The sequence below is a fragment of the Bombus affinis genome, chromosome 14 (assembly GCF_024516045.1).
Source record: "Bombus affinis isolate iyBomAffi1 chromosome 14, iyBomAffi1.2, whole genome shotgun sequence".
NCBI lineage: Eukaryota > Metazoa > Arthropoda > Insecta > Hymenoptera > Apidae > Bombus > Bombus affinis.
Window position 1 is genome coordinate 11282105 of NC_066357.1, and position 27769 is coordinate 11309873.

Genomic DNA, 27769 nt, shown 5'->3' on the forward strand with positions numbered 1-27769 from the left:
ATCTAAAGATAAGAGATCTACTCGTGTCTCGAGATTGTTCCTAGATAATTGTTCTCTTTCAAAATGATATATTGATCATAGTTTCCTTTGTTTGTTCGACATTTAGAATAAATCAATGAGATACGTAATTAAAAAGAGAAAAGCGAATCTTCTTTAATCTGACTGCTCAATTAATAAAACTACCAGTCAGTAGTGTTTTAAAATTAAATGTCTCTACGGTATTATATACCGGTTACACGTACATAATCATCGTTTTGTTGTCGAATATGCGTTTACGAAGACAAACACGATACAATAAATTGAAACCTCTAATTGTACTTTGATATTTGGAAAGCTTTTAAAACAATGAAATGTCGACCGAAACGGTTATGCTGGTTATTAAGTGATCTCATTCCAAGAGGATTTATAAATTAATTAGAAACCTTTGCGATCTGGATCTATACCATACTTGAAAATCTTTCCTATTTTTTCGTCACACGACGAAAATGAATATTTCCCTCGATAATCGCACGTAAGAGATTCAAGGAATTTTGAATAGCCATTTCAATAACGTTTTTCTAACGCTTTTCACGAACGTGAAAAATAATTTTTCTATGAAACAATTCGACCATGACATTCGTTTCACCGTAGTTGGTTGATTGCTCGCGTTATTTCCATTCGCACGGATCGAATAACAATCGCCAACAGAAGCAACGTTTTCTCTTTTACATTCATGCTTCTTGCAACTTTCAGCTAAAAATCTCGCGTATCGCCATTCGTTAAAAATGAAAATGTCTTTTCCCTTTATGGCTCCTTTCGTCTAGTATTATACTAAATACTTTCTCAAAATTTCATTTCATTCCCTATTCGCGATATTCTTTGGTTTCTTGAAAGGCGAAGAAACATTTCAATCGGTTGTAAATAGTTGTACGAATTGAAAGAGAAATATCAAAAATCTAAAATTTACTTCAATTTTCAAATTGATGTTAAGAAATAAATTTACGCGTAATTATATAATTACGTACTGATGCAAATAGAATATGCGAAATGTTTATAAACGTGTCTAGGTTTTAAGAATGCAGAAAGCTAACAGATAAAATAGTAAACTCGTAAAGATAATGGATCTCTTGTTTGATCTCAAGTATAAAAAGGTTTTCTGATGTCTGTATCATGTAGTAAAACGTATGTACAGTATTTATCGATCTATCATCTAGTAAAAATTATAACAGCCGCATGTATCTCTTGTTTCATGTCTGAGATTTAACATACATAGCTATATATACGTATACCCCTAGATTCTAATCCTTTCAATTATCCCAACTACTTTAATTGCTAATAGTATCAAGTTTTTTTGGTTTAACTACATTTTTTCCGCTACCGCTTTTTACTACTTACCGCAAGGCATGTTACATTCCTATTTATTATTCATGCGAGCTATATCATTGACAATACACGTTCATAGCAATGGCCTTCTGTTTCAAAATAATTAACTTAATCGAAAGGTCGTACGTGACAGGAGAGCTGGTTGGGCGGTAATGTTGAATCAACATACGAATCTGACGTCTTCGAGCCGGATAGCTCGATTATAACCATAACCGAATTGGCAGCGAGGAAGTTCCAATCAGGAATTATCGAGCTTTTGATCGACCGATATCGGTCGCATGGCAATATGTATGTAATTTTCAATTACTTGTGCATACGCTACGTTAGCTACACTTCTAATTTTCATTTTGTTCTTGATAAATACTTGTAATTTAAGCTACAGTATTGTACTTATTATATAGTTATAAAAATTATATTATATTATATATATATATATATATATACATATAATACAGTACACTTCATCGCGGGGAGAAAAATCAACTATTTTAACCGAGTTTTACTCCCTAACTCATAAAACCTTCAAACATATCTATCAGCGGGCATGTTTTATTTTAATCATTTAAATACAATACGAATCGAAACGTAACAAAAAAGAAAATATATAAATACATCTCTTTAACAATACATTTACATCTCATAATCAAATCTCTTAGCATCTCTTAGTAATCTTAGCATAGAAAGAGCTAAGAAAGTAAAGCTATCGATACCGATGTTTTAGAGATTACACATTCTTTTAAAGCTAACTTATTTAATTTCTCCATTTTAGTATTATTACGGCAATCGATTTAAACATATTTCACCAAAGACTTGTTTCGTGATTCATTTCAAAATAAAGAACAATGTGTTTGAATATTCAGAAATTAATCACTTTTAAATCTTATGGTATTTTGTATGGAAATAACTCTTACAGATACATACTTATACTTACTCCGTACACTACATCGACATATACATACTCTTTTTTGGAATTCACAAACAATAACAACATTCAGGTTGAAAATTTTCGCGTCAATTATACTGTTTATTATTATTAGAGCTAGTAGTCAAGGTGCTAATTGCCCGTTTATCTCGATATCATTAGGTTGTCGGAAAAATTCCTTTCGTTTCATAAGGTGATAATAGATGAACAACAATTTCCGTTTTATATTACTTTATTGAATTAGATATGATCCATTTCGTTATATTTCTATTATTATGTTCGTGCATAATTACATTAATGTACATTATTTCGGCCATTCAAGTTTACATATGTAAGCGTTCCAATACTTTCGTGAGCCACTGTACGGTGGACTGTTGTACAACGCGGTTAATACGTTACACGCAGCATGAATTCGCGTTGTAGTAAATTGTGCTGTACGTGTTGTTGTTTTATCAAATAGGATAATATTTTAAAAATAAATGGCATATATACGAAATTGATTAAAAAAAATATATTATTAATGTACGTAAAAATCGTATCTTTTACTTTTTCTCCACAATTCAGCTGATCTAACATTGCAACTTTTTCTTTAACAGAAATGCATTTCTGCTTTAACAGTTTTTTCTTTCTAATTTCATCCATCATGTCCTTAAAATTAACTTTCTTTATAAACGTAATTTACAAAATACCCCTGTATTATGTATATATACGTACTTTAAGTGTAAGATTTCTCAAATCATGAATACATGACACTGATCCGTTAGTGATTCCTCATGCATTTTTTTCAGCACTGATACTCATATCGTTATATTTTAAGAGTGATCCCGTCAAAAAACAAAACAACCTAATGCTCAACTAAAACAGATTTAATTCTTAAATCAGGTAATTTCTGTGTTTTATTATTTGGCACGTTATAGCAATTCGCGTTGTAAGAACTTACGTTATACGGGAGTCTACTGTAATCGAGGAAATTACTGTTTTATGGAAGGGTGATGAGATTAGTATATTATTTCAATTCTTTATTCTCAATAATTCCATTGCCAAGCATATAAAAATATATGGCACCAAATTATACATTATTACTACTAGTAATACAATTAACATTTAATACGTTTTTATTATCTAAATTTGATGTAGTTATTGTAATATCAGAATGAACATAATAAAAATGTATAAAATATATAGATAGATATCTTTACATAATATTCTATAAAAAGTACCAAAAGAATTGTACACATGGATGTATTAAAAATCTATAACGGAATATATGTATATGTATTGTATATTTCACGAAATGCATAAAAATACTGCTATTAAACAAGATATCGTCTATTTAAAAAAAAATTGATTAGAATAAAGTTTTGTACTTTAAAAGTATATGTCTAAATAGTTCAAAATGCCATTGCATTGTACAAAATATTCCATTTATACGTATTAAATCTCTCCAATATATGGTCATAACTCTATATGGTCTTGAATTCTATTTTGTTTTTTAAATTCAATCTTTTAAAATATATATAGGTTGATTAGATTTTTTAATTAAAATTGTATAAGAGATTTCAGAAAATTAATGTTATTTCTTTTTTTTCCCATTTCTTCTTTACTGTTACATTTGACTTTATAAAAAGTAAGCTAATAGTGTAATCATCAATTTAGATACTCGATCCATTATTAACCATTGTTTTATTTCCTGGCGTAAAGTATATAGAATCTAAGAAACATTTTGCGAAATCGCCAACAATACTTCTGTCTGGTATGCTCTGACTCATTCCATAAATTGCAAGCTGAAAAAGGATATTGTATATGGTATTTATATAAAAATTACTTAATAGTTATATTTACCTTCCCATCGACAGGAGCTTCTGGATTTTTTAAGATTATACTTAATTCAGTTTCAACGTCACTTAAAAATTGATCTGCTACACCTAATTGTGTATGGACATACGTAACACAAAGATGTATGCCACACGGGAACTGAAGTGTATTCAAGTTCCATCCTCTTACATTTAGAGCTTCCGAAAGTTTATAAATGTGAAAATCATTTGACCCTAATGCTATAACCGAAGTAGCCGGGGTACCAAAAATAAAAATTCCATCTAACTTTCTCAATCTGCGATCAATTCCAAATATTCGATTATACAGTTTAACAGATTTGGCAAAAAAAGTCAAATACGTACCGTTGTTCGATATATTTAGTAGTTTCTATAATTTTCTTTGTCGATTCTAAATATTCATTATAACCAAAATACATTAATGTAGCCCAACATGATGCTATAATTCCACCAGCTCTTGAACCACTTACAGTTGGCGAACCATATATACCACCAGGCCAATCGGTTGTTATAGTATATTGATAATGTCTTAACTTTTTATTTCTATAAAGAATAAGCGAAGAACCTTTCGGAGCATATGCATACTGAAAGAAACAAAATAATATAAAACACCTGTATTATTAAATAAAATTAAACAATATTGTATGTATAATTGTAATATTATTTATGTACTTTATGCGTATCAACCGATATACTTGTAACTCCGGAAAGTCTAAAGTCACAAGGTGGTACATTAAAACCTGCATTTGGCATGAAACAAATTAAAAATCCACCGAGACAAGCATCAACATGAACCGGAATATTGTATTTTACTCCTAGATCAGAAATTGCTTTAATATTATCCATTGTTCCATACGGAAAGTTTGGTGTTGATCCTATTAACTATTATAAATATTACATTAATTCCAATGCATTAATTTGAATCTAATTTGAAAGTTATTTCCTATTATTATATATTATACCATTATTGTATTCCTTGTAATAGCTTTTTCCATAGATTTAATACAAGCAGTATAGCTATGTTGGTTGACAGGGACAGAACGTACTTTAAGTTTTAAGTACTGAGCAGCTTTATCAAAAGCAGAGTGTGCTGTTATAGGCATTACTATTTCTGGATTTTTTATACCTTTCACATTCCTTGCATAATCCCTATATGTTTTACATGCCAATAAGATCGATTCCGTACCACCGCTGGTCATCTGAAAACATTTTATTATATCTTTAGTTAGTTCAATCGATCAGCATTTTAAAATGAAAACAACTTACAGTGCCACAAGAATCTTCATCTCCATGGAACAAATTACAAACTATTCTCACCACTTCTGCTTCCATCTTACATACACCAGGAAAAATATCAGGATGTAATGGATTTGTATATGATGCAATGCTATAAATATCTCCCATTAATTGCAAAAGATTAATATCAACCCTATATATAGCTCCAGACACTTTACCACTTTCCCAATCATAATCACCTAAATAACAATATGCTATATATATATATACATTGGTATACTATAATAAGTTTTTTTTTTAATTGCTTGTTACCTAACTGAACACATGTTTTTATTCTTTCTAATATTTCTTTCGGTTCCAAACTTTTCTCTGGAAGTTTCACAATGAAAGGAATATCTTTTATTCTCTGTAACGTTTCTTGTTCAAACGTTTGATTAATCTTATCTAATTCTTGATCAATTTTATTTCTAATAGCAGGTATAAAATTCCTTAAACTAAACAGTTGCTTCTTTGCTCTTTCTACCAGACCTAGAAAACAAAATTTGCTATTCACTACAAATTTTTAAATGTTAGTATACATTACAAATAATCATACTCTCATCTTGAAAGACAAAATTCCATAACCAAACTGTGGCAAGGATGGTTGTACTGGTTATAGTCACTATTTGCCATGGTTCTTTGGCTTCAAAATAATTATTAATCAGTTGTTTCATATTATTAACACCAAGAAAATATACGTTCATCTAAAAAAAAAAAGATAATATTATCTATATGTATTAGATGTTTTTCTTCGTTTCTACATGTTTTTCTTCCAAATTATCATAAAAATTTGATCAGTAGATTCGATACATGTTAACGTAGATATTGTAATTAAATAATCTTCGATGCAAAACAAGCGCCAACACTCTTTCGTTATTTCATATGTATGTATATACATATGTATATACGGCATACACACATTTATACACTTGATCTTTAGCTCTTATTCTTCCTCCTTCTCGGCGCATTTCATTCCCTGATACTGTTTTTATCATTTACTATGTATTCTCCTTTCTTTTGTTAACTATTTATTTATGCGATTTTTCCCATGCAACGTGGCGTTTCAGAAAATTGATGAGTGAAATTCGACATATTTAAAAAGAACACTGGGAATTTTTAATACATACCTTAATTTTTAATTACACTATAAATATATTGAAGCGAAACGTAAGTGCACATCCCGAGCAGTTTACGAGGGATTGCGAGATAAGTTATAATGCTTCGATAATTCAGTGTATCAGAACATTAATAGATAGTAGCCCCCACCCTTGCTTCTGTTACAGATTACAGACGAGATGTCTGTGCCACCATTGACTAAATACAGGATAGACTTACCTGACACTATGATAAATATGAGACTTTCGTGTTTCACATTCTGAAATACCGACATCGAAAAAGATTATTGTTCCTTACGCCCTCTGTGATTTGCTACGGCAGATATGAGAATCACATATGCAATATTAAAGTCAGTTGTCGAGAGCGATAGAAATGGATCTGGCATTTTAGACTTTGCTCATATAGAAGAGCGGCGCGCGCTAAAAACGACCAAACAAGTGACAACAAAGCAGCAGAAAATATATTAAACTTATAGATTTGTATAAAATAAGCCACAAAGTAACTGATCGTTGACGCGTTATTTGGGACGCGTTCTGAGTTTGATTTATTTTCTGCTGCGTTGTCATCGCTTGTGTGACTGCTCTTGCCGCTCGCCGCTCTCGGCACGATCAAAGCCTTACATGATGTACCGTGTCCCATATTCCCCAATACCGTTTATTCTATACACGATTTATCATTAGCTCCTCGTCGGTGCCCGTATGTCGACCATGGTTTGAGTATGCTACATTTATTTAAACAAAAGCATAGTTCAGTCGAAATTTATATAAAAATAAAGCATAATAATCTCGTGTAGAATTTCATTCTTTATTTACAAATATTTGATAATCAATGAATTCGGTAACAAAATTGCATTGCACAGATGCAAAATGATCGTTCAGCGCTAACAATAAGAGCACAAATTAACAATATTATTATAGAAGGGACAGAAGAACTAATATTGATACGATTTCCACTATGACGTGTTGTTAATCAGTGCAATATAATAATTATTCAATTGCAAAGTTTTACACGTAGCACAGCATTTTTACCTCTATTTGTATGTGCATAATTTCAGGCATAATCTCAACGTTATGCTCATAGAGAAACCGGAATATATCAACAAAAGACAGAGGAGATATCACCGTCAGTTAACGAACATGTAACACATAGCAAATATGATTTGTTGAGCTAGGCCGAACATTTTCGAACTCAGTCACGATCGTGGCGCGTGTAACTACATATATTACCTATAGATACAAACGCCTTAGACAGCTTATGTGAATCTATAGTACGTTAAAATACACAGTTGCTGTACAACGATAGAATATCGAGAACGATCCGCTGTGTGATGTTTCTGTTTTAGTTCGGTACCCAACTTTCGTATTTCGTAGGTCGATTTATGTATACATAGGCACTATTCATCGTCAGAAAGGTATGTCGATGAAGATTCAGTGATAATCCAAAAAATATTATATGACAATTTGTTATTCTTTTTTCGCATGGATTCACGCATTTATGCGTGAATACTGTCATCAATGATGACACAGGTGTTAAACGTTAATAGATCTTCAAGGAGAAACTAGTGCGTGGCGGAAATGACTAGTCATTGATATAGATGTTGTTTGTATGTAGCGTGACTCAAGTCCGTCTTGCTCGGCGGGTGTAATAAAGACGTAACGTTTGTGAAAGGTAAATAGGTCACATTGATGCGATTCTTTCCTTGATATCAAAAGTTCGTGCAAGTATGAAAAGTTAATTATCGCGAAGCTTTCACCATAACGTGACGCAATATTCTTTTTCTGTTTCCTCTGTACGTTTTCGTGTTTTCTTTCTAATCCCTTCACTGACGAAAACTCGTACATCGTGCGATCATACCGAAAAGTACAAACTGACTTATAATTGTTGCGATGACGCATGGTCGACAGCTATAATAAAATCTATCATATGGGGAGTACATTTTAACCAATAAGTACATAACCGTATACCTACGAAATAGTATTTTTAAACATACAAAACATTCTTTGACATACGCACGAACTCATGGAGAATTTTAAGGAAACACTCGAAAGAACATCAAGAAACGATTATATGATTCAATCGATCGATACCATTGTTTCGAACGTGTGTGTTCTGCATTTTTCTCGTTTTCGGATGTTCATTACTCCCTCTATGAACTTGAAATAAAAAATTTTTTCACACGCGCTAAGGTCGTGGACGTACAGAGAGAGAGATAAGCGGTAGGCGATACAGCGACAAAACTAGTGACATGTGACGATAAAGGCAAAGCCAATACAAATGTTGGCCTTACCACTTACCGCTCTCTGTATCTACGTAGCCTAACGCATGCCGTTGTTTATTCCATGGATTAGCGTCTTGTGTTTCACGGTACAAATGCAACAGTGTATCAACGAAAAATCAACTTGTTGTTGATGATACATCACGTACTTTATAACGTGCTATCTACTACTGGTGACGACAATATAATTCAACATACAGCGTTGTCTAGAAATCAAATCAATCGTACGATTTAGCGGTTCTATATGTATACCGACGATTACTGTCAATACGTGGCATAAGTATTTGTATATTTATCGCTAACTCGTGAATACGGGGCGGCCTGACTATAATTAATTGTAAACATCGTCGAAAAAAAACCTGCCTTATTAAAATTGCTTGTATGTACATACATGTCTGCAAAAAATAGGGTTGCAATCAGTATAACACGCACCGTTTTGTAAGAAACCAAGTTGTTCTACAGCCTCATTTGTCTTACGTATATTTACGTTAGCAAGTGCTTTTACGACTTTGATATTCGTGGCGCCGTTTTAGACGCGCGCATGAATCATATATAAGAATATGGCAACAAAAATTACAATTGTGTTATTACACAGCTCGCATCCTCGTTTGCTATCGTTTCAGGCGCCCCACTCTCGAAATTTCGATTCGACGAAAAAATAACTATCCCTTAAGCGTTTTTCGTGTAGGCCTGAAATCGATATTTCTCATTTTCTTTCCTTCTTCATTTCTTCCTTCTTTCTTGTTCACATTACTTATAATTAGGCGAATGAAATACAACGATAATGGATTAAGTACAGACGACAGTTAGTTTGTTGCGTATACACACTGGCATACTGGCGGAATAACCTCCCTCTTGTACTGTCTAGTTACATTCTTTTAATTGGTCTTTTCGTTCTTCTTCAATTTGCCCTTTTCGTCTTCCGTGCTTCGGCGAGAACGAGCACAGGTCGGACGTTATATCATTTAGCGTTATCGTTAGTTTTTCATTTCTTTTCTCATTTTACAATACGCCTTAAGAAACATTTAATCGAACAACATGAAACACTCGCATGGTTATGCGAGCCTGTCTATATATATGTATATAAAATTCGAATATACTCGGCGGACCGCAAAAATGAACGAGACGAACTTTCAACAGCATCATTAGACTCCAACGTGTCGCATAAACTATACAAAAATCAGCGCTCGAAGTTGGGAGAAACGAAATATTTTGGACGGTACGACGAAGAAGCATTTCAACAAAATCTTATCTTTTTTACCACGGTTCCTTGTCACAAAATCTTTGTGTTCCGCTCAAATTCAAATCACTCTCAATTGTACATTTGCTAAAAAGAGATTCTGCGAACTGACGTATCGTGTTATTTTAATTTGAAGGTGTTGATTCGAGAGAGACTTTCGCGTAAGGCCTTCGGGAGCTTTTACGTTTCTATATTTCTCTCCTTCTCCTTCCTCCTCTCCCTCTGCTTCTCCTTTCCCTTTTTCTTCTTCTTCTTCTTCTTCTTCTTCTTCTTCTTCTTCTTCTACTTCCCCTTTTTCTTCTCCTTCATCTTTTCCCTTTTTCCCAAGTTTCTCTTTATATCTTTTCTATCGCGCCACAAAGCGCTGCAAGGCTATGAGCTTCCCTCAACTTTGAGATTTTCATAAAAAGATCTCTGTATCGTGATTGAACGCTTGTTCGTTTACTTAATGATTTATTTCAGTTCGTCACTAGTAGTCTTAATAATAGAAAGACATGTGGCTCTATAACGTGTTCAAAAGCTATATTTAAAAGTGTCTTTTGTATTTTCCTTTTTACTATGTGTAGCATATTGTTACAGTTTTTTAGCCTTCCTAACACTCGCGCTATTTTTCCTCTCTTTCTTCTTTTGGTTTAATTTGGACGAATAATTTATGCGATTACAGCATACGTTCCAAGCGATACTCTTAGAATTCGCTTTTACAATGTCACACGTGAACCTGAAAAATAATCTTAGCAATTACGAAGCAAGAAATCAAAAATACTCAAGAAGCGACTCTCATACTTGTACCAAATGAATTACCGGTGACTAACGATTACTTGAGTCGTTGTGTAACATTAGCCAAGGCAACGGCAAATGCTTGTAACGCGCTGAAGGGATATTGAAAATCCAATGTATAGGCGTTCCCATCTATCCTTCCAAATTGCATGACCTAGTGTAATATCGAGGGCAAATGTGTTATTTGATCACGTGAAACAGAACATTTAAAATTACTATTTATATACCTGCCGCCCTTTGAATTCTATTTGAAAGTTTTTAGCGCTTTCCTGAGTTACTCTGCCACCAAAGTCAAGCTGATATACTTGACTGGATTCATTCCACATAGGTGCTTTATTGTGCATCACAAGCTCCCGCCGCACTGCTTCTGATTTGTTACCAGATATCCCTGCTCCTTTCTGCTTTAACTGTATATCGTAATTAAAAGTAGATTGGTCTTTGTGTAATCGATCGATTGTTTATTTAAAAAATAATACAGCAGAATTGAATGACAGTGTTATGTATTTCGAATCCCCGAAACGAAATATTTTTATAGAATTTGTGGTTAAATTGTAATATGCAGGTATTATTAATATCTAGCCCTTTTTTGTTTACCTTTTGTCGTAACTGTGCTTTTTGGAACGTTTCGAGATCTCTGTAATTCGTTGACAAATCGTCTTGTAAAAGTCCTTCCTCGTCTGAACTCTCACCTCGACTTTTTCGTGCTTTTCTACTTAACAAAGGACTCGATAAAAGTCTTCTTCTAATTGGCGAAGCAGATGCTGGTCTTTTACCTTTCTTCGAAGGCGCCGGACTACTGGGCGAACTTCTGGGTAATCTAAGGAAAATGTTACTTGTCGGTGGAAGGTTGTTTTTTTTATCGAATAAATGATACAAATCTTATAATGTAATTTGCCTGGTGGATGGACGAGGTGACGGCGGTGGCAAAGAATGACTCTCATCGAAATCTCGAAGTCGAGCTGCAAGACCGTCTAAGGACGATGCCAATGAACCACTTGGACTGGATACTCTGGAATAATAACACGCATTATTAATGTGAAAACTTCAATTTGCATGCATTATAAATTCAACAAATTTAAATTAAAACAAATGTTGGTAAGATTTTTCATAAAGAATGCCAAAATCGCCAAATAAAACCATAGAACCTAATCCCAACCTAACCCCAACTTAACTCCAACCACAGAATAATGAGTCTCAGTAAGTGGTCATAATATCGGCTTACCTAGCAGGAGAATTACAACTCTTCAACCGTGTAGATTTAACTTGAGCAGAATTAACTATACTGGCGACTGTAACGTATTCTGTACACTCCGTAGGCATCTCTGTCGCGTCTGGTAATTTCTCCAAAGGTTTGTTACTTTTCTCTTCGACAGTCTCGATATTCGTAGCGCCTACAATCTCTTCAGCGTGTTCAGGCAACTTTGGTGGCAATGATATTTGTTCGTTAGGCGGAAATATGTCACTAGAGTCTAAACTTTTTGATTTGCCACAGTTACGAAGTCTCGGCGATTTTGATGATTGCTGTCCAATCTCTTGTTGAGTTTTATTCTTTTTTCTCCTCTTAGTTTTTCTCGATACCAAAACCAGCCTCTTATTAGGTGCCTCTTTTCTAAGCATTTTTAAGGCGATATCGCAAGGGACCAGTTGCGCGTCCACCATGTCCAAATAACCGACACTGCAACTTCTGACTATAGAGTCGTTGACGCAGAGTGGACCGATACTGACAACCGTCTGAGTTCTGTGAACTCCTCGCGACTGATCGAACGCTTCTGCTTCGCCGCGACACTCTTCGTCGATGAAACGCATTTCGTCGACCCGGTCGGTCGTAGAATTACAAGTATTCGATTGACCGGCGTTTGTTTTATCGCACGATTCTGAGTGAGACTTTGTGGGATCTTTTAATTTCGTAATGCAGTACGAACAAGATTGTCCGATACATTGATCGATGTTTTCTGGGAATTGATAAGAGCAGGCCGGCGAATGATTGCTCGACAAGTGTATACCATTCTTGCCGAAAGGACCATTATTCGTTCCGTGTTGATTGCTCAAGTTCGCCTGATACGGTGTTTGACTAATGTTTACCGAACTGCCGACGTTATGGTTATTTTTACCCTGTGTTTCGTTCACGTTGCTCGAACATGCGATATTGTGCAGTCCATTAAGAAATATTGTTTGCGACTGAGGAGGACAGCTGTTGTTTGTGCTCAGACCATTTACGATGACACCTCCCTGAGAATGACTGCTCGATGCTTCTGTATTCGAGGCCTGTCCATTGTGCATTGGCATGGGAATGATAGTCGACGGACAGTTAGACGTTAAAACAGTTTTATCGTCCTGAGAAATCTGATTAAATTTGTTATTCTCGAGCTCCTTCTTCGAGACGAGCCCTGGCTGATCGGCAAGGGCTGTTTTCATCCTCTGAATGTTATTCGAGTAATCGGTACCCGGGTTCGACGTTGCGATTATAGTCTGCGTGGGCGCGACCGCATTTTTCGGAGATTGAAGAGCCGGTACGTCGCAACATCTCGGTGGATTGTGCCTGGGTGGAGTTCGGTAAGTGTTTGTGGACGCAGTTCTCAAGTTCTCGTACAGATTGCCCATTTCTTGTAAGTCCACATAAGGTAACTCGTTTTCGAAATTGTCAACCCTGGACAAAGCGGTTGGTAAAGACTCGTTGGTCATAAATTGATTGGAAATTTGTGATTTTGGGCGATTGGAATTAAGTCGCGTGTTTCGGGGCGTCATTGGTGCGATCGGAGGAGGCTGCGCTTCGGACGTGTTTCTCGAGGCAGCTTGAAATTCCTGAAACGATTCTTCTTCGTCTTCGGAGAACAAATTCGGGTTGAACGTTGGATCTGGGCCTAACCGAGAAAATCGATCATCAAGTTTTCCCATCGACGAACTTTATTTTTGTTTATGATCACGGAAATGGTATAGACGTACCTGCAGGCACGTCATCTCGCAGCTCCGTCATCACCAAAGTCATTTGTCGTGGTTGTAGATGGAGCAACGATGTTCGATAAGTAACCTGACCCAAGTTGGCGGGCACCGAATCCGCCAGACCGTGAAACTTGAATTTCGTGCCCCAAATATTGGACGTTACTTCGACCAACCTCGCATGCTGCAAACAGATATATGACTGATTTTCCAACACCTTAAGACTCAAAGGGCTCGTTAAACTTTGCCACATCACGCAATTCGTTATTGCTCGAGTTTAAGTGCGCTGTACCGTACCATGATTGAAATGAATTAGAAACACTCGTGTGCGATGAATGGGGCACCAACAGAGGAGTAAAACGTGTTAAGAAATGTCTACATATCACAAATAACAGTGAAGCTACGTTGATTACAATATTCTAACCTCAATTAGGATTACACGTCAACTGACGAGGACTAGTGTTAACAAAAAAAAAAAAAAAAAAAAAAAAGAGGTATAAAGACTCGTTTGCGTTTTATCTCGCAAGTATCTTGCGTATCTTTTAGACTTGTATGCCGCTATGCGCCGCGCCGTACTCTGTTGTGCACTCCTAAATCGTTCCATTTTCACAAAGATCATCGACCATGATTCGTCGTCGTGAAACGCGAAATCCCAAGAAATATTGGAACTATACTTTACCTCGGGTAAGGTATCCACGTAGGTAAGATCGTCGGTTTCTTCGTTCAATTTTTCTTCTTTTTTTCTCCTGCTTTTCCTTTTGTTCCTGGGTGATCCACACAGGTCGGCCGTGTCTTTCTCTGTATCGGAACCATCACTAAACGATGGACACTGTGACGTGTCTTCCACGACTTGAAGAGTATCTTGGTTTTGTGGATCGAATATCACGAATTCTGGCCTGATTTTGCTTGTCCTTCTGCCCTTTAGAAGAGGCACTAGACCACCTAGATACTCCAAATATAGTGTATAACATGGTACCGGTTCCACGGCGTGTCTGAGCATGGTGCAATGTAATCTTCCACCCCCTGGAGGTGGACGTGATACGAAACGTCTTAATTCCTTTGGTTCTGGCACGGAACATCTGCAAATGCATATTATTAGACTGTTTTATTTATGTTTTATTAACTGCGTAAAGCTGTTGCCTTTCAATTACGTCTATTAAAATGTATAAAACGACTGTTAAACTATCATTATGTATGGCTGTGTATCTATATGTATAGTTATTATAAGTATTAACTGTTTCGAAGGGAATTATTCTTTACTTTTCTTCGTAATTTTCGTTTATAAAATAGTATATTATGAAATAAAATATTTCATTAGAAATAGAACAAGGATCTATAAAAATTAAATTTCTTAAGATTAAAGTTGGACACGTTCATGTTTCATTAAGGTTAAATTACAATGTGACATTTTTAAAATTTGCCCTTTATTGCCGTTTATTGCTGTTTCTCGATACCAGGAACAATATATACATGTAAAAATTCTAAAAAAGGATTCTTTCATTTCATCAGTTTACATTTTACAGAGATGGAATAGCGTTTTACCTTATTGTGCTGGCGAAGAGAGCAGCCACTGATGCTCTTAATCTCGGTGGCAATGGAAGTTGCTGAACATTCGATTCCCTCGTCAAAGACGCTCTTACAGCTAAACGAGACAGCAATTGCAGAGAACCTACTCGTCTATAGAACGTGTGCATCGTATATCAAACACTCGAGTATAAAAGACAATTAGCTAGAATAATAATGCTCTTCTGTGAAAAGAAATGGAATATTACCTTGACACCCATGCCGCGTGAACGCGTGCCCCGGTCGCAACGAAAAGTCTTCTATCGTTATGACCCCATGTGAGCGCCGATACTGCACACTATGATATAAATATGAAACAGACGAGTAGAAATAACGTGTATATCATCGTAATGTCTCGGTTAGATAAGCGCGGCTGCCGTTCTGAAAAGATACGTACCTGCGTGTATGGTATCACAGCGGTGTACACAAGGGTACCGGCCACTGAATAAAACTTTAAGAGATTCGTATATTCGTGCGGGCTATTCTGACCGTTATCCGTATCCTTCGTTCCCGCGATTGCCAACAATTTTCTAGAATTGCTCCATTCCGCGTGCAGGGGAGCTTTCAGCTTTGTACGTATCGTGATAGGCGAGACGTCGTCGAATGAACGTAGCATAACGATACTCCCGTCAGCCAGGCAAACCGCCAGAACGTAATTTCGATCGTCTATAAACATAGTAATTTGCGCTTCATATTTTTACTCTGCGTTATAAGATATAGTCACACATGCGACTCGATAATAATTTTAAGCTATAAGAGTTAAATTATATTAAAAGAGCGTTTCGATACGATATATGAAATTTGTAAATTCGATTAATTCTAAATATAATATGCAATATACAATATGCACAATTCTATTTTATTGAACTCAACAACGAACAAACGAGTTTCGAAGTTTATCGATCATCATTTTTCGTACAAGTAATAAGAGTTTCAGTTCAGATAAATGAATTCCATCGTTTAATTATTCGGAAGATCGTTTAACTAGAGACAAATTATTACAATTTCGTTCTAATAAATGCAGCCGAAGCAGAAGTGGAATTTTACATTATCAAGATTTGTAAAATAGATTAATTCCTCTCATCAAAATCTATAGTTCTATTTTTTTAACTGATAGTGAAAGTGCGAGGATGTCAACGTTCTTTTTCTCATTGAAAGAAAAATCATTACATACGTTATGTATATAAAAATTAAAACTACGCATATAATATAAAAGTATTTGTACGTATGTATAATACATAATACATATAAGTGTATATAACTCGTTTGAATGCAACAATTCGCACATATTAAGCTCATAAAATATACCGATTTAATAATAGTTGAAACAGATTATTTTATAGGCCACACCGCGCCGTTGTACCTTTATGAGGTCTATCATTCGTTAAATCGTCATCTCCTTCTTCCATCGTAAACTTCTCGGCACTCCAAGCCATCGAGGTGACACCAGCTGCCAATTGTACTTCGGACACCATTGCTCCGTGCACGTCCATTACTATTAATTGTCCAGCCGTTGTCCCGAAATATACCTATAAATGTCAACATCAATATCGTATGCGTTAAAAAGAGAATCTAATTTGTGTAATAATTTTATCCGCTGAAAAACGATGGGAACTATTTAGCCATTCGGCTTTGTCAATATTTGATCGCCTCAATTTAAATATTGGTGATGATTGGTAACACGGTCTGAACTTTCATCATCATTAAGAAAGCTTTTTTTCACATTTCTAGTTTACGTTGATTTCGTGGAAAAATTACACAATATGTGCGTAATGTGATAATTGCACAAAAATCAGGAGCCAAGTGTTGCAAATTATGCAGAGGTGGAGATGTTTCTATTCCTCGAAACGGAGATCTTAGACGTGTCGTACAGAAGGACAAAGCGAGTGATAGAGAAAGCGGCACTGAGAATGGAAGCATTTAGCAAACATTAATGTTCACGACCTAAAGCTGAGACCTTTAACTCAAAAGACAACAGTTTTTATTTTCGATTTGTGATCAATGAAGCTTTTACTAACACGTTTGTTACATTTTTCTAATTAAAATGGCACCAAACACGATTTAATTTGAAGCATGTTTGCGTACTTAATAAACGATAATTAAAATACATATCAGTAAGTAAATATAATTCAAATTATATCACGTTTGGCCTCATTTTATCCTAAAAGATCGTACAAATGCGTTACTAAAAGTTCAAAAGTGAAAAAGTTATCATTTTTGAATTGGTATTTAGATACATTGTCTCAGGCATATATAACATTGGATCATGTTACACTATTCGATGCGGCAGCAGGCCGGCGTGCTTCTCGATGCGTCAAAGGAGCCTTCCCCCAGTAGTAAGACGACGATTGTGCTATTATGCAGAAGATCTTTTTGTGCAATTATCGAACTTTTCTTGTATTTTTTTTTATTTTTTATTGTATTAGTCCCTCAGCAGTCGCCCTGATGATTTTAAATGGGTTTGAATTCTATAAACAACATATGTACATGTTAGCGGCAATGCATCTTCGTGATATAATATAATGGAAGATAGTCTGCCGCTATTTAGCCTTATCACAATTTATGACTGGGGCGTGGGCTTAATAAGGACCTCGGCAGGGTGCTTCAGCGAATGTTTGGAAAGTGGATAGCCGGCGACACCAAGTCGCGTATGAAATGTCAATGGTATGACATATTATCAAACCATTGACATGGTTTTTCGTTTAGGGGATGCGTGAAATAATTTAGCGATGGCAAGCGACATAACGTTCCATTGTCAATGAATAGTAACTTTGTTTAAAGTACTAAAAGATACTGGCCACGGATTGCGGGGTCTTCTTCGGTAAGCGGACTGTGACTGTGACACTGTGAGAGACCACACAGCACTTACCCTAGAATCTCGAAAGACCGAATAGAATCTACAAAAAGTTTCAACGTACATAATAATGTAATCCTTTATTTACCTGTTGATCGTCAGGCGTCCAAATACCACAGGTGATGGTAGCTTTGTCGTTCAACATTGATGACCAATACCTTTGACCAGCAACGCTGCCAACCAACACGAAACCATCCTGTAGGAAAAGAGCTTTATTCGTTTTTTATTTTAAATCATATGTACATTGTTGTTAATTTACTTATTTTTAATCTCAAGAACTAAACCTTAAGCCTTCTACTTTTAAGTTTCGAAGCCCGAAGTTTTGTACTTTATACGATGTTCGTCTTCAAAACGCACATTCAGCTTTTAAGGTTGATCCTTGAAGCTTCGAAAACTCGAGTTCTATACAACGTCAATTCACAGCGTTTACATCGAATCTTTTATTATTTTGTGATTTCAAAGTACCGGATATAGAATACGTTTGTTTTATTATTTATATGAACGAAAATTACGAATTAGATCGGATTCAACTATCGTATGAATTTCGATTCCTTTGTTTCATTTCTAAGGAAAGTTTTCCATGCATCTTTTAACTTTCTTTCGACAAAATGTTCAACAATGGACATTTCATAAAACGAATTACCCTGTAGCATATAAGAGCCATTCGTCCGTCGTGAGACCATGAGAAATGAGTAACTGGGGTGCTTCTATCGTTGATCAGTTCTATGCTCCATCTTCCCTCGTACTTGATCCACACGAAGATCACGCCGGAACTATCACACGAGGCTAACTTTTGATATGGCTCGTTCCATTTCACTAGTATTACCTGTAACATAAAGTTCATTAATGTACATGTATAATAATAAACAACATTTCGTTAAAGTCATCTGTCACCTAAACATCGACGGTAATGAATCGTATTATTCACTCTCTTTTGTATTTTTTCCTTTTTTAGTCCTTTCTTTTCTATCGAGTTAGCAAAGTATTGCTCTCGGCGATTCGATATACCAAAAGCGAAAACCTTTAATCCGAACCAAGTTCTAGGTCAGTTCGTTCTACATAGTCTGAAAACACCAAGGCCTCGTCATTCATAGTGTAATTTGCCTTGAGCGACTGGTTTTACTCACTATCAATCACCGTTTGTAGCATGTGTGAAATCACCGCGGCATAGGCAAATTAAGATCAAACCTTTAAATATAAACTGTCAAAATTAAAATTTTATTTCAATAGGCGATATTATAAATATGATTGCTGAAAAATTTTATTTTAATATCGCCTATTACAGGAGAAACAAGTGAAAAGGTTTAAGAATTTCAAAACTTGTAATTTTTTGCTTTTTATCCTACAAAGCATATATCTAACGAACCTTTCGTCTCATCTTAAAAGTAGCTTACAAACAATGAACAATCGTTCTTTATTTCGTTTTGTTATTTCTATTTGTTTCTTCGTTAGAGAGATGTATTACATTCGTAAGATGAAAGATAATCCGAATGTCGGGATCAGTGTCTCGCGAAAAGATTTCAACTGCAGTCAAGATTTCAATTTGGTCTCTGCATTTTCTCTGCATTGAAGTAAAAAACCATTAGACGGAAACACGAGGTTTGCTTTCTCAACGATCGTCTTCTCCTTATTGCGACGTTTAATTTCAAGTCCTGCGACAGCCAAACCGTTGTGTTCTCATCTAATTATACTTCTACCAACAGCTCATAGATTCACACTACCATTCTCAATATTCTCACGAGCGTTGGGTCCGAGTTAAGTGGATAATCTTGTATAATTAGTATTTTAATAATCTATTCAAAAGTGGAATCAGAGTCGGTTATCAGAATTCAACGATCAGAAATTTCCTTCGAACTTCGACACCGATACCACAGCCCTCGAGTTTGCGACGCAAATGCAATTTCTTTGATACCTCGGAAATTCAAAGTGAGTAATGTGTACATACGTATACATATGTATATTAGACATTTTTCTTTTATATCGGAATATAAAAAGCAGCGCTCGAACGAATTACTCAGGCATACGTTCAATACCATGAACTTTGCTTAGATATATGTTGCATAATCCTTTGAGGACAATCCGCGAGTAGTTAAATATGTCCTCTGCATCACGTTTTCTTTTTCGTCGGGTATGTCGCATTCCCCCGATTGTGTAATTACCACCCATTCTCTTCAATTTTTCCTAAGAAATTAGTTAACCAGGCATGCGTCGTATCGTCAATTAACGCTCGTCGCGTCCTTCGATGAAAAAAGAAAGGGAAGGAACGAAAGTGCATAAATCCGTGGTACCATTCCATGATCTTTTCTCAATCTTCACCAGCATTCTGTTTGTGTCGCATCCTAGACATAATGCAACCCTGGATCTTTACTACCTCTCGTTCTTTGTTTTTTCATTCTTTTTTTTTCATCTTGCAAGCTGAAGATGTCTGCTGTATAACACTCGAAACGTCTAACGCATTGCAGTAAAAACTGCGGCAATCTAAGGCGGCGGTATTTAATATTTCTCAGCCAGCATGTTTCGTTAAATCAATGATGTTCCTTTTCACACAGTCAGTCTTTTTCAATGTCAAGGTAAACGTATGCGCCACATATCTGGAAGGAGAAGATCTCTCTACTCTTTTTGGCTTCATTTCCATATTGCGTGATATATTTTCTGTCCCGGCATTTACGTCTCAGCTGGTCCAAATATGACCTCGCGTCGCAGCTTGACGCGACGCCAGGCATGCCACACCAGGTCAAGTTCCGAGTGTCGAGATTTGTAAGATTTATTCACGATCGGCACACGCCAGTAATCCTATTACTGTGCTGCGTCACTTCGCTTTTTCAAATAAATTAAAATAAATATAAATAGTTTGAAAGTGGAACGATTTGTTCGCTAGATCTGCAGTCAGCACGAAAAATCTGTAGTCGAACGAATAAACTAAAATGACTTGGACGTCCTGCGTAAGTACGCATTTCGTGTCATGTGTATGTTTCGCGTCATAGGCATAATCCATTCACTCATGTTTGGGCTTTGGTCGCTCCTCGTAATTAATTACTTCAGAACGGCGTACTCTTTTGGTAGAATTCGTTAAGCGAGTTCCTTGCATCCAATGCTTACCAATGTTCATTTAACATCCCGCCTAGTCGTTCCTTTATTACAAAAGTTGAAGTTGACGATTTTACGACAAGATCCTATCAGAAAATTAACAAATACCTATTTTTGCCTCTGCGGTTAAGCATTTTTATGGCAAAAATCGAATATACATTAAATATTCTAATTGAACAATTCGTATTTTGCTGACTAATCTTACTGATTTAATTAATTTTTAAATATTTATTTAAATAACATGCACATAGCATACGCTTAACTAAAATTATTAGAGGGTAATAATTATTATTCCCTCTATACGATTAATTCGGTTTGCAAAAGTCGGATGAAAAAAGAAAAGGAAGATAGAAAATAAAGAAAATTGCAATATAACGATTGCAAAATAGCTGCGAAATTAGAAATAAGAGAATGATATGAAAATTGCAAGCCGCAATTAATGAGCTATGATGGCAAAACTAGCACGTATAATCGTGGTATTGATTCGTAAAGATTCGAACCGTAGTTGGTACGGCCTAGAACAGAAATAACTGACAATACATGCATGTGCCTGTGAGTGTCCGCTTATACATGAAACTATTTGCAGAATAATATGATTCTGTTGCACGATTGCTTTCTTCGGCCTGGTTAGCTAAAATTCGATTCTCTTCCTATCGATCACCGCCTAGGGTTCGTTTGTCTAGAAGTTTAGATGCCTAGATAGATTTAGGGTTTGACGTTGCGCGCTCTTTACTTACATTTTACATTCCCCGAGATATTTATCGAAATAATTACATGTCCTATCGCATTTCTCCTTTTTTTATTGTACAATAAGATTGTGAAGTCCATTCCTGGTGGACAACAGCTCAATAGAAACAGTTTTTGTTCGTGTTACGAATGAACGACGGATGTCTCGACGGAATGTCAAATATGGAAATAAGTGACCCGTCAAATATCGCTTAAAATTGCTGCGTCAAATTAGCTTCGATTGCCGGTGGATTCCTCCGGCTTTACGGCTCGATTATATTGATAAGACACACGGTGGTTGCGTGGTTAATTCAACGTTACTCTACTCGTGGAAGATACAGGTGGGTTTCTCATTTCTTCGTTCGTTTGCTCGATATAATAGAATTTATTACGCAAAACGACTTTAAAGCGTATTATGCACTGGCATAAAATCCATAGTTGTCCGTCAAAGTTTTGCGAAATCGAAACGGAATTTCTATTGAGCAGCAGGTGAAAAAAATAAGGTGGTTATGTAGGTAAAGGAGTTATTAACATTAGCGATACTTTTTATGTACTATTAGATTTATTATTATTTGCTTTTCACTTTCCAAACGTTTATAATATTCATAACGTATCGCATATGTTTCATAAGTTGATCGATTAATTGTGTGTAATTGTAAGTGAATAAATAAGTCAAATATTTAAACCTATTTAAACTTGTTTTGGAGTTATCAAAAAAGGAATGATCAATTAATAATAGAGGTAAATATAGCATAATAAATAAAATCAATAAATCGTGTTATATCGTCTGATCCTGTAGTTTTCATTAATAAATTACAAGCATATACATAATGTGTATGCATGCCATTCTGTACACTTATAAAACAGAGCGAGGAAACTGAAATTAACGTGTTCAATAAATATGTACAAAGTAAAAATCACAATATGTATATATCGTTACTTACTACATACATAGGTACATATATTAAAATAACGCCACAAATTAATATAGTTGGCCATGTACATACAGAAAATAAATATAACTCTATGTATTTAACATTTTATTATTTACATTTAATATTTCTTTTATTCTGAAACATAATTTCAAAGGAAATAATGAATATTACTACGAATAAATATTTCGGATTGAATAAGAAATCTTTTAAGAATGGGTCAAATAGAAATAGTAAATAGAACATAACAAGTAATCATCATCTTCTGGCCTTAAAATATACATTCTTCAAGACTTTATCTCAAGTACTTTTTCACAATAATATATCGTTTGATCTTTCAAAAATGTTTAATCCCAATTATAATATTTTTACAGATACATACTGTACTATGTATAGGTAAATGCAAACTGTTCAAAGTATATAAACTCGAGCAAATCAATGAAATGAACGTATAAACATATATACTTGCGTGCGTATACATAATTAGGTAGCCGTTATTTGCGATTGTTGAACTGACCAATCGAGCGGCGAATTAGGTAACGACGTTAAATGATACACACTGACAATGAGTCAACTCGGCATACACAGGAACTATGAAAGAAACCCATTTCGATTTTAATCAAGGCGCTTGAAATTGGAATATCTTTGAAGATAGGATTGAGAACCACTATCCTGAAACAGCACTGCGTGTCAGATCGATACCACGTTGGCTACCCTTAAACTCTGAAATGTAGACCGAAGTGAATGAAAAGGACATGCTCTAGTCCTTTACCATGATTCACGAAAAGCACGAATAAGCACGAAATTCATGTAAATAGTGTTATTCACATTTAAAAAGGACGTGGAGGACGTGATGTGTTATATTATTACATTACGCTAGTTTTTGAACAATTAACAATTTCTAATTAATAAATAACCTGTAGTTTAAAAATTGGCAATACTATTTAGAGGTTTAATAAGCATCGTTTTTAACGTTCCTGATTTTAATTACACTGGTTAACAAAAAATATCGTATAATACCTATAACACCTATATACAACATTCATAAGAGTGGAGAGTGGAAGGTGCGAAGAAATGCACAGCACAAAATGTATTTGAAAAACCCATCGTTTGTCTTATGTATTTCTTTATTTTATTAGTTACTAGACATTTTACAGCCCTTGGTTTAAAAATTTACATACGTATAAAATTACTGGCTATCAACCACATGCGATAATTTCTGTTGTACTATCATATCGTGTTGTATCTTTTTTTGTAACATTCGTTGATTAACGAATCTTAAAGATGGTGTACAGCTGTGTGTTACGAATGTTTAGAAGAAGTTAATGAACGAATGAACGCGATACTGACACGCAGCATGCACGTGTGAATACGTGCTTCGATGCTTTATATATAGCTGCATATACCGTAATTTGGATTTGATTTAATTAACGGCAACATAAATTGACGTTACTCATTTTGCAAATGATTATTTTCCGTTCAATAATTTTTGTAAGAAATGCTTGTTCAATTCAATTCACATCGTTAAAAGCGTTATGAAATATCTCATTGGCATCTGATTAATAAGAAACAGTAATATTTTCAAAAAATTATTTGAATAAAAAAATTTAAACAGTACATATATTGAACAAAGTTATCAATAATTCGTTCGTAATGTAATCACGACTTTTCGCAACGTTTTCAACAGATAAAAATTTGATGCAAATTAGAAAAGTATTAGTACTAGATAATCTATACACACGTGTATGCATTTAATTCCGAAAATAGCTATTAATTATAAGATAAATGTCGAATCAGTTTGATTTTATCCTACGGAATTATAAACATGCTCGTATCAAACAATCTTCTGTCTTGCATTTTTTATGAATAAAATGCTACTGAACAACGCATAATGAAATCTAAAAATATTACAATGAAAATGTAGTGGAGACAATTTTTACCAAGGATATTAAAGTATTAAAGTTAAAAAGGTTTCCGTCCGTAAAAAGCGGTGAACGCTATAATAACCGGGACAATACTGATAAGAACGGTGAGACACTCGTCGCTTTGGCGCGATGTTCAGTCACCGGGAATTATTGTCAGACCAAAGCTCCGATTGTCTGTTTCCCGAAGGAGTAAACGTACCAGACCAGTCACAGCCGTCTTCCTTTGCATCTGTAGAGCGCGGTAAAGACCACGAGACAAGATAAATGGAAGAATGGGAGTGCGTATGAGCTTACCTATAATACTCCCTCCAGGTATGTATGTACGTATGTATGTACATATGTATATATATAATTCTAAGTAGGCTCTCGAGTATCTACGAAAATAAAGACGCGATCAAAAAGTATGATTTCACGACGAAAAGATGATTAAATGTTATATGGATGGTGAAATATGTCCTAATAACGTGTAAAAATGGGGCAAGAGATGAATGCGTGGAAAGTGAAAATCCAGTGGATTGCACGTTGGCAATATTAATACATATTGTATGTGACGAGCTGATGGAAGATTTGAAATGCATGTGCCACTCGATGCGCCGTCGCGTTGCGGTGCTGTGAACCTATCGCGAAATATGTATTTCATGTAATTGCGCGACATCGAGCTGCGAAACAGTTGCAGTTCGTTAAAACAGCCTACTGAGCCTACCGCTTAATATCGATTTATATCTTCGATAAAGAATTCGGCCTCGTTTACACCCAGTTTACATTTGTATACAATGATTTATATACAATTATTTATCCTCGACGGAAACTTACACGAAAAGGAACCCTGTCTGAAGTAAACCCGGTGAATATAGCCACGCAGCGGATTTTTCCCGACTAATAAACTGCACATTCAGGTGCCAAGAGCTCTATCGTTTCTTCCGTAATGTCTCAGATTGCTTATATCCAATTGAATTTTGTTTAAATTACCTTAAACATTTGATTTCTATCAATGGAAATTTCCCCAGAAATCTCAATATTGAAAATAGTATCTAAATAAATGGTACTTATAATATAAATGTAGTATCTTAAATGGTCTTTAGAGGAAGGACAAGTAATGATGTTTTGGTTTAACAAATGATATTCAAAACAACGAACTGATTACGATATTGTCACACGTCTTATTCTCATACTCGGCTCTCGACTTCCCGATTCACACTCTCCGGTTTCTGCACTCGCTCACTCTCGCTTCTCAACTCACACTGTGTCCGACTTCTCAACTGACTAACACTGTCTTTAGCATCCCTTTGTCTTTTCCCGCCCTATCGCGCACGTGTTCCGCAAACGCCCGTGGCCAGGGTCACGCAGGCCTTTTCCACGAAACTATTCACTTGAAAGGACCGACGACACATTGATGAACCCGACGATGCCGCGGCTCTCGCGACATTGTTTATGATTCGGCCGATATCTTAGGCCTTTTTGCCCACGATACTACATAAATGGATTATAAATAAATGTTATAATAAATATACATATGTAAATCAAATATTACACGAATCTCCAAATAGAATCAACTATTCAAAGTATGTACTATTGGTAGAAACGTTTTTAGTTTATTTAAAATACCTAAATATTCGAATAATACAACTAAAAAGGCGAATTCCATGCGTAATGAATTGACGCAATGCGATGTTCAAATTCCGGTTGTGTGCCTTATGGACTGAAATTCATTAAAACGATTTGCACGAACCATATCACTAGCGTTCACTTCGATTTACTGACATCATCTAGCCCAAAATATTCCGTACGAGTCGAAAATATTTTTTATCCAATATTATTTATTGTTTATTGATGTTATTCATGGCTCGCATGAATTCATCTTTCCAATTTCTTTCTCGATTTTAACGCGCTCGCGCATCATCTAATCTAATGGGCTGCCATGCAATGGGACTGGCTTCTGTATACGCTAGCACAATGTTCTATAGCTCCTCATGGGCTTCGTTCCACAGCGTCACAAAATGGTTCGCCGATTGAAAATTGTTGGGTACTCGTATCACGACTGCACCTGTCAACGTGTTCTACCAGTGACTTAGTATATCGAGAGGCCGTGGTTGAAGCATAAAATCGAACCTCCTTTGGCTGTAAAGTACCGATACGTTGTTTCATATAGTAACAGATTAATAGCAAGGAATTGTATGAAAATACAGAAGGACTAAATGCGGCGCTTTTACTGCTGACTCGTTATCATTCTCTATTTTGTTCCGTATGTTCTGGTTCTGTTTCATTCTACATAAACGTGAAATAATCGGAATTGCGCGGCATGTTTCGGACGAGACATATTCGTATTAGACTGCGCTAGGATGGCTACACTCTCATATACACCTCATAAACAATATCCTTATATATACAAACACGAAGCGTATAGCACGATTAAAAACAGAACTCAGATACGTCGGCTAGAATAATAGGAGATTCGCTGGTAGCTGTTATATTCACGCGCGGTTTGAATTATTCGAAGACTATTCCATCTTTGTTCTCTTATTTTCTTGGTAATATATCGTTCCAATTTTCCAAAATATGTGTGCCCATGTATTTAACACGTACAATAATCAATATGATTTAATCAGTAATTTACTTATTTTAGCTGTTCAAATAAACAACGCTGGGCCAAGTGTACCATTTCAAGATCTATACTTTTCATGGACCTATACCTCAGACTAGCCATATCTTCCACTATACATATAAACGTTCGTTGTTACGCTCGTCGTGACTTTTTATATGGTTTCGATAATATGATTGACAGACATACACGACGATGTATAGTATACCGGGTACATCAACGTAGTTAGTTTACTGATAATCTCAGTTACTTTTGTTAGCGATTGTTAGTGGACTGATTAAAAATATTTTAAACATATTAAACATCTTAAAGCATCATAGCTAGTGGGATTTCCTGCGTTGTTGATG

The 27769-nt window shown here is 35.4% G+C and overlaps 2 protein-coding genes across 7 annotated transcripts in view; both read right to left on the minus strand.

Annotated features, from left to right (window-relative positions):
• Nucleotides 1-3857: 3857 nt before the first annotated feature.
• On the minus strand, nt 3858-6883 carry LOC126924016 (sphingosine-1-phosphate lyase). 5 transcript variants are annotated; one of them, XM_050738041.1, is made up of 9 exons: nt 6727-6883; nt 5948-6095; nt 5665-5904; nt 5383-5606; nt 5079-5315; nt 4789-4998; nt 4462-4700; nt 4127-4394; nt 3858-4068 (listed from the first exon to the last, which is right to left on the minus strand). In XM_050738041.1, exons 2-9 carry the CDS (start codon nt 6093-6095, stop codon nt 3937-3939), a joined length of 1698 nt encoding a protein of 565 aa, XP_050593998.1. In that variant the 5' UTR covers nt 6727-6883; the 3' UTR covers nt 3858-3936. The 5 variants fall into 5 exon arrangements, with proteins under 5 accessions (XP_050593998.1, XP_050593997.1, XP_050594000.1 ...); XM_050738040.1 differs by lacking the exon at nt 6727-6883 and adding an exon at nt 6519-6715; XM_050738043.1 differs by lacking the exon at nt 6727-6883 and adding an exon at nt 6519-6714 and having other exon boundaries at nt 5665-5880.
• Nucleotides 6884-9763: 2880 nt separating this feature from the next.
• LOC126924009 (tubby-related protein 4) overlaps nt 9764-27769 on the minus strand; it is a 30627-nt gene continuing 12621 nt past the window's right edge. Inside the window, exons 3-16 of one of the 2 annotated variants that reach the window (XM_050738005.1) lie at nt 18797-18979; nt 18242-18349; nt 16663-16828; nt 15697-15965; nt 15509-15597; nt 15279-15413; nt 14416-14815; nt 13743-13920; nt 12022-13660; nt 11695-11808; nt 11394-11616; nt 11027-11206; nt 10824-10953; nt 9764-10740 (exon numbers count right to left, since the gene is read on the minus strand). In XM_050738005.1, coding sequence (XP_050593962.1) covers nt 10837-10953; nt 11027-11206; nt 11394-11616; nt 11695-11808; nt 12022-13660; nt 13743-13920; nt 14416-14815; nt 15279-15413; nt 15509-15597; nt 15697-15965; nt 16663-16828; nt 18242-18349; nt 18797-18979 — 3801 coding nt within the window. In that variant the 3' untranslated portion in view covers nt 9764-10740; nt 10824-10836. Of the gene's footprint in view, nt 10741-10823; nt 10954-11026; nt 11207-11393; nt 11617-11694; nt 11809-12021; nt 13661-13742; nt 13921-14415; nt 14816-15278; nt 15414-15508; nt 15598-15696; nt 15966-16662; nt 16829-18241; nt 18350-18796; nt 18980-27769 lie in introns of those variants that run through there. The other variant, XM_050738006.1, reaches the window with a different exon arrangement.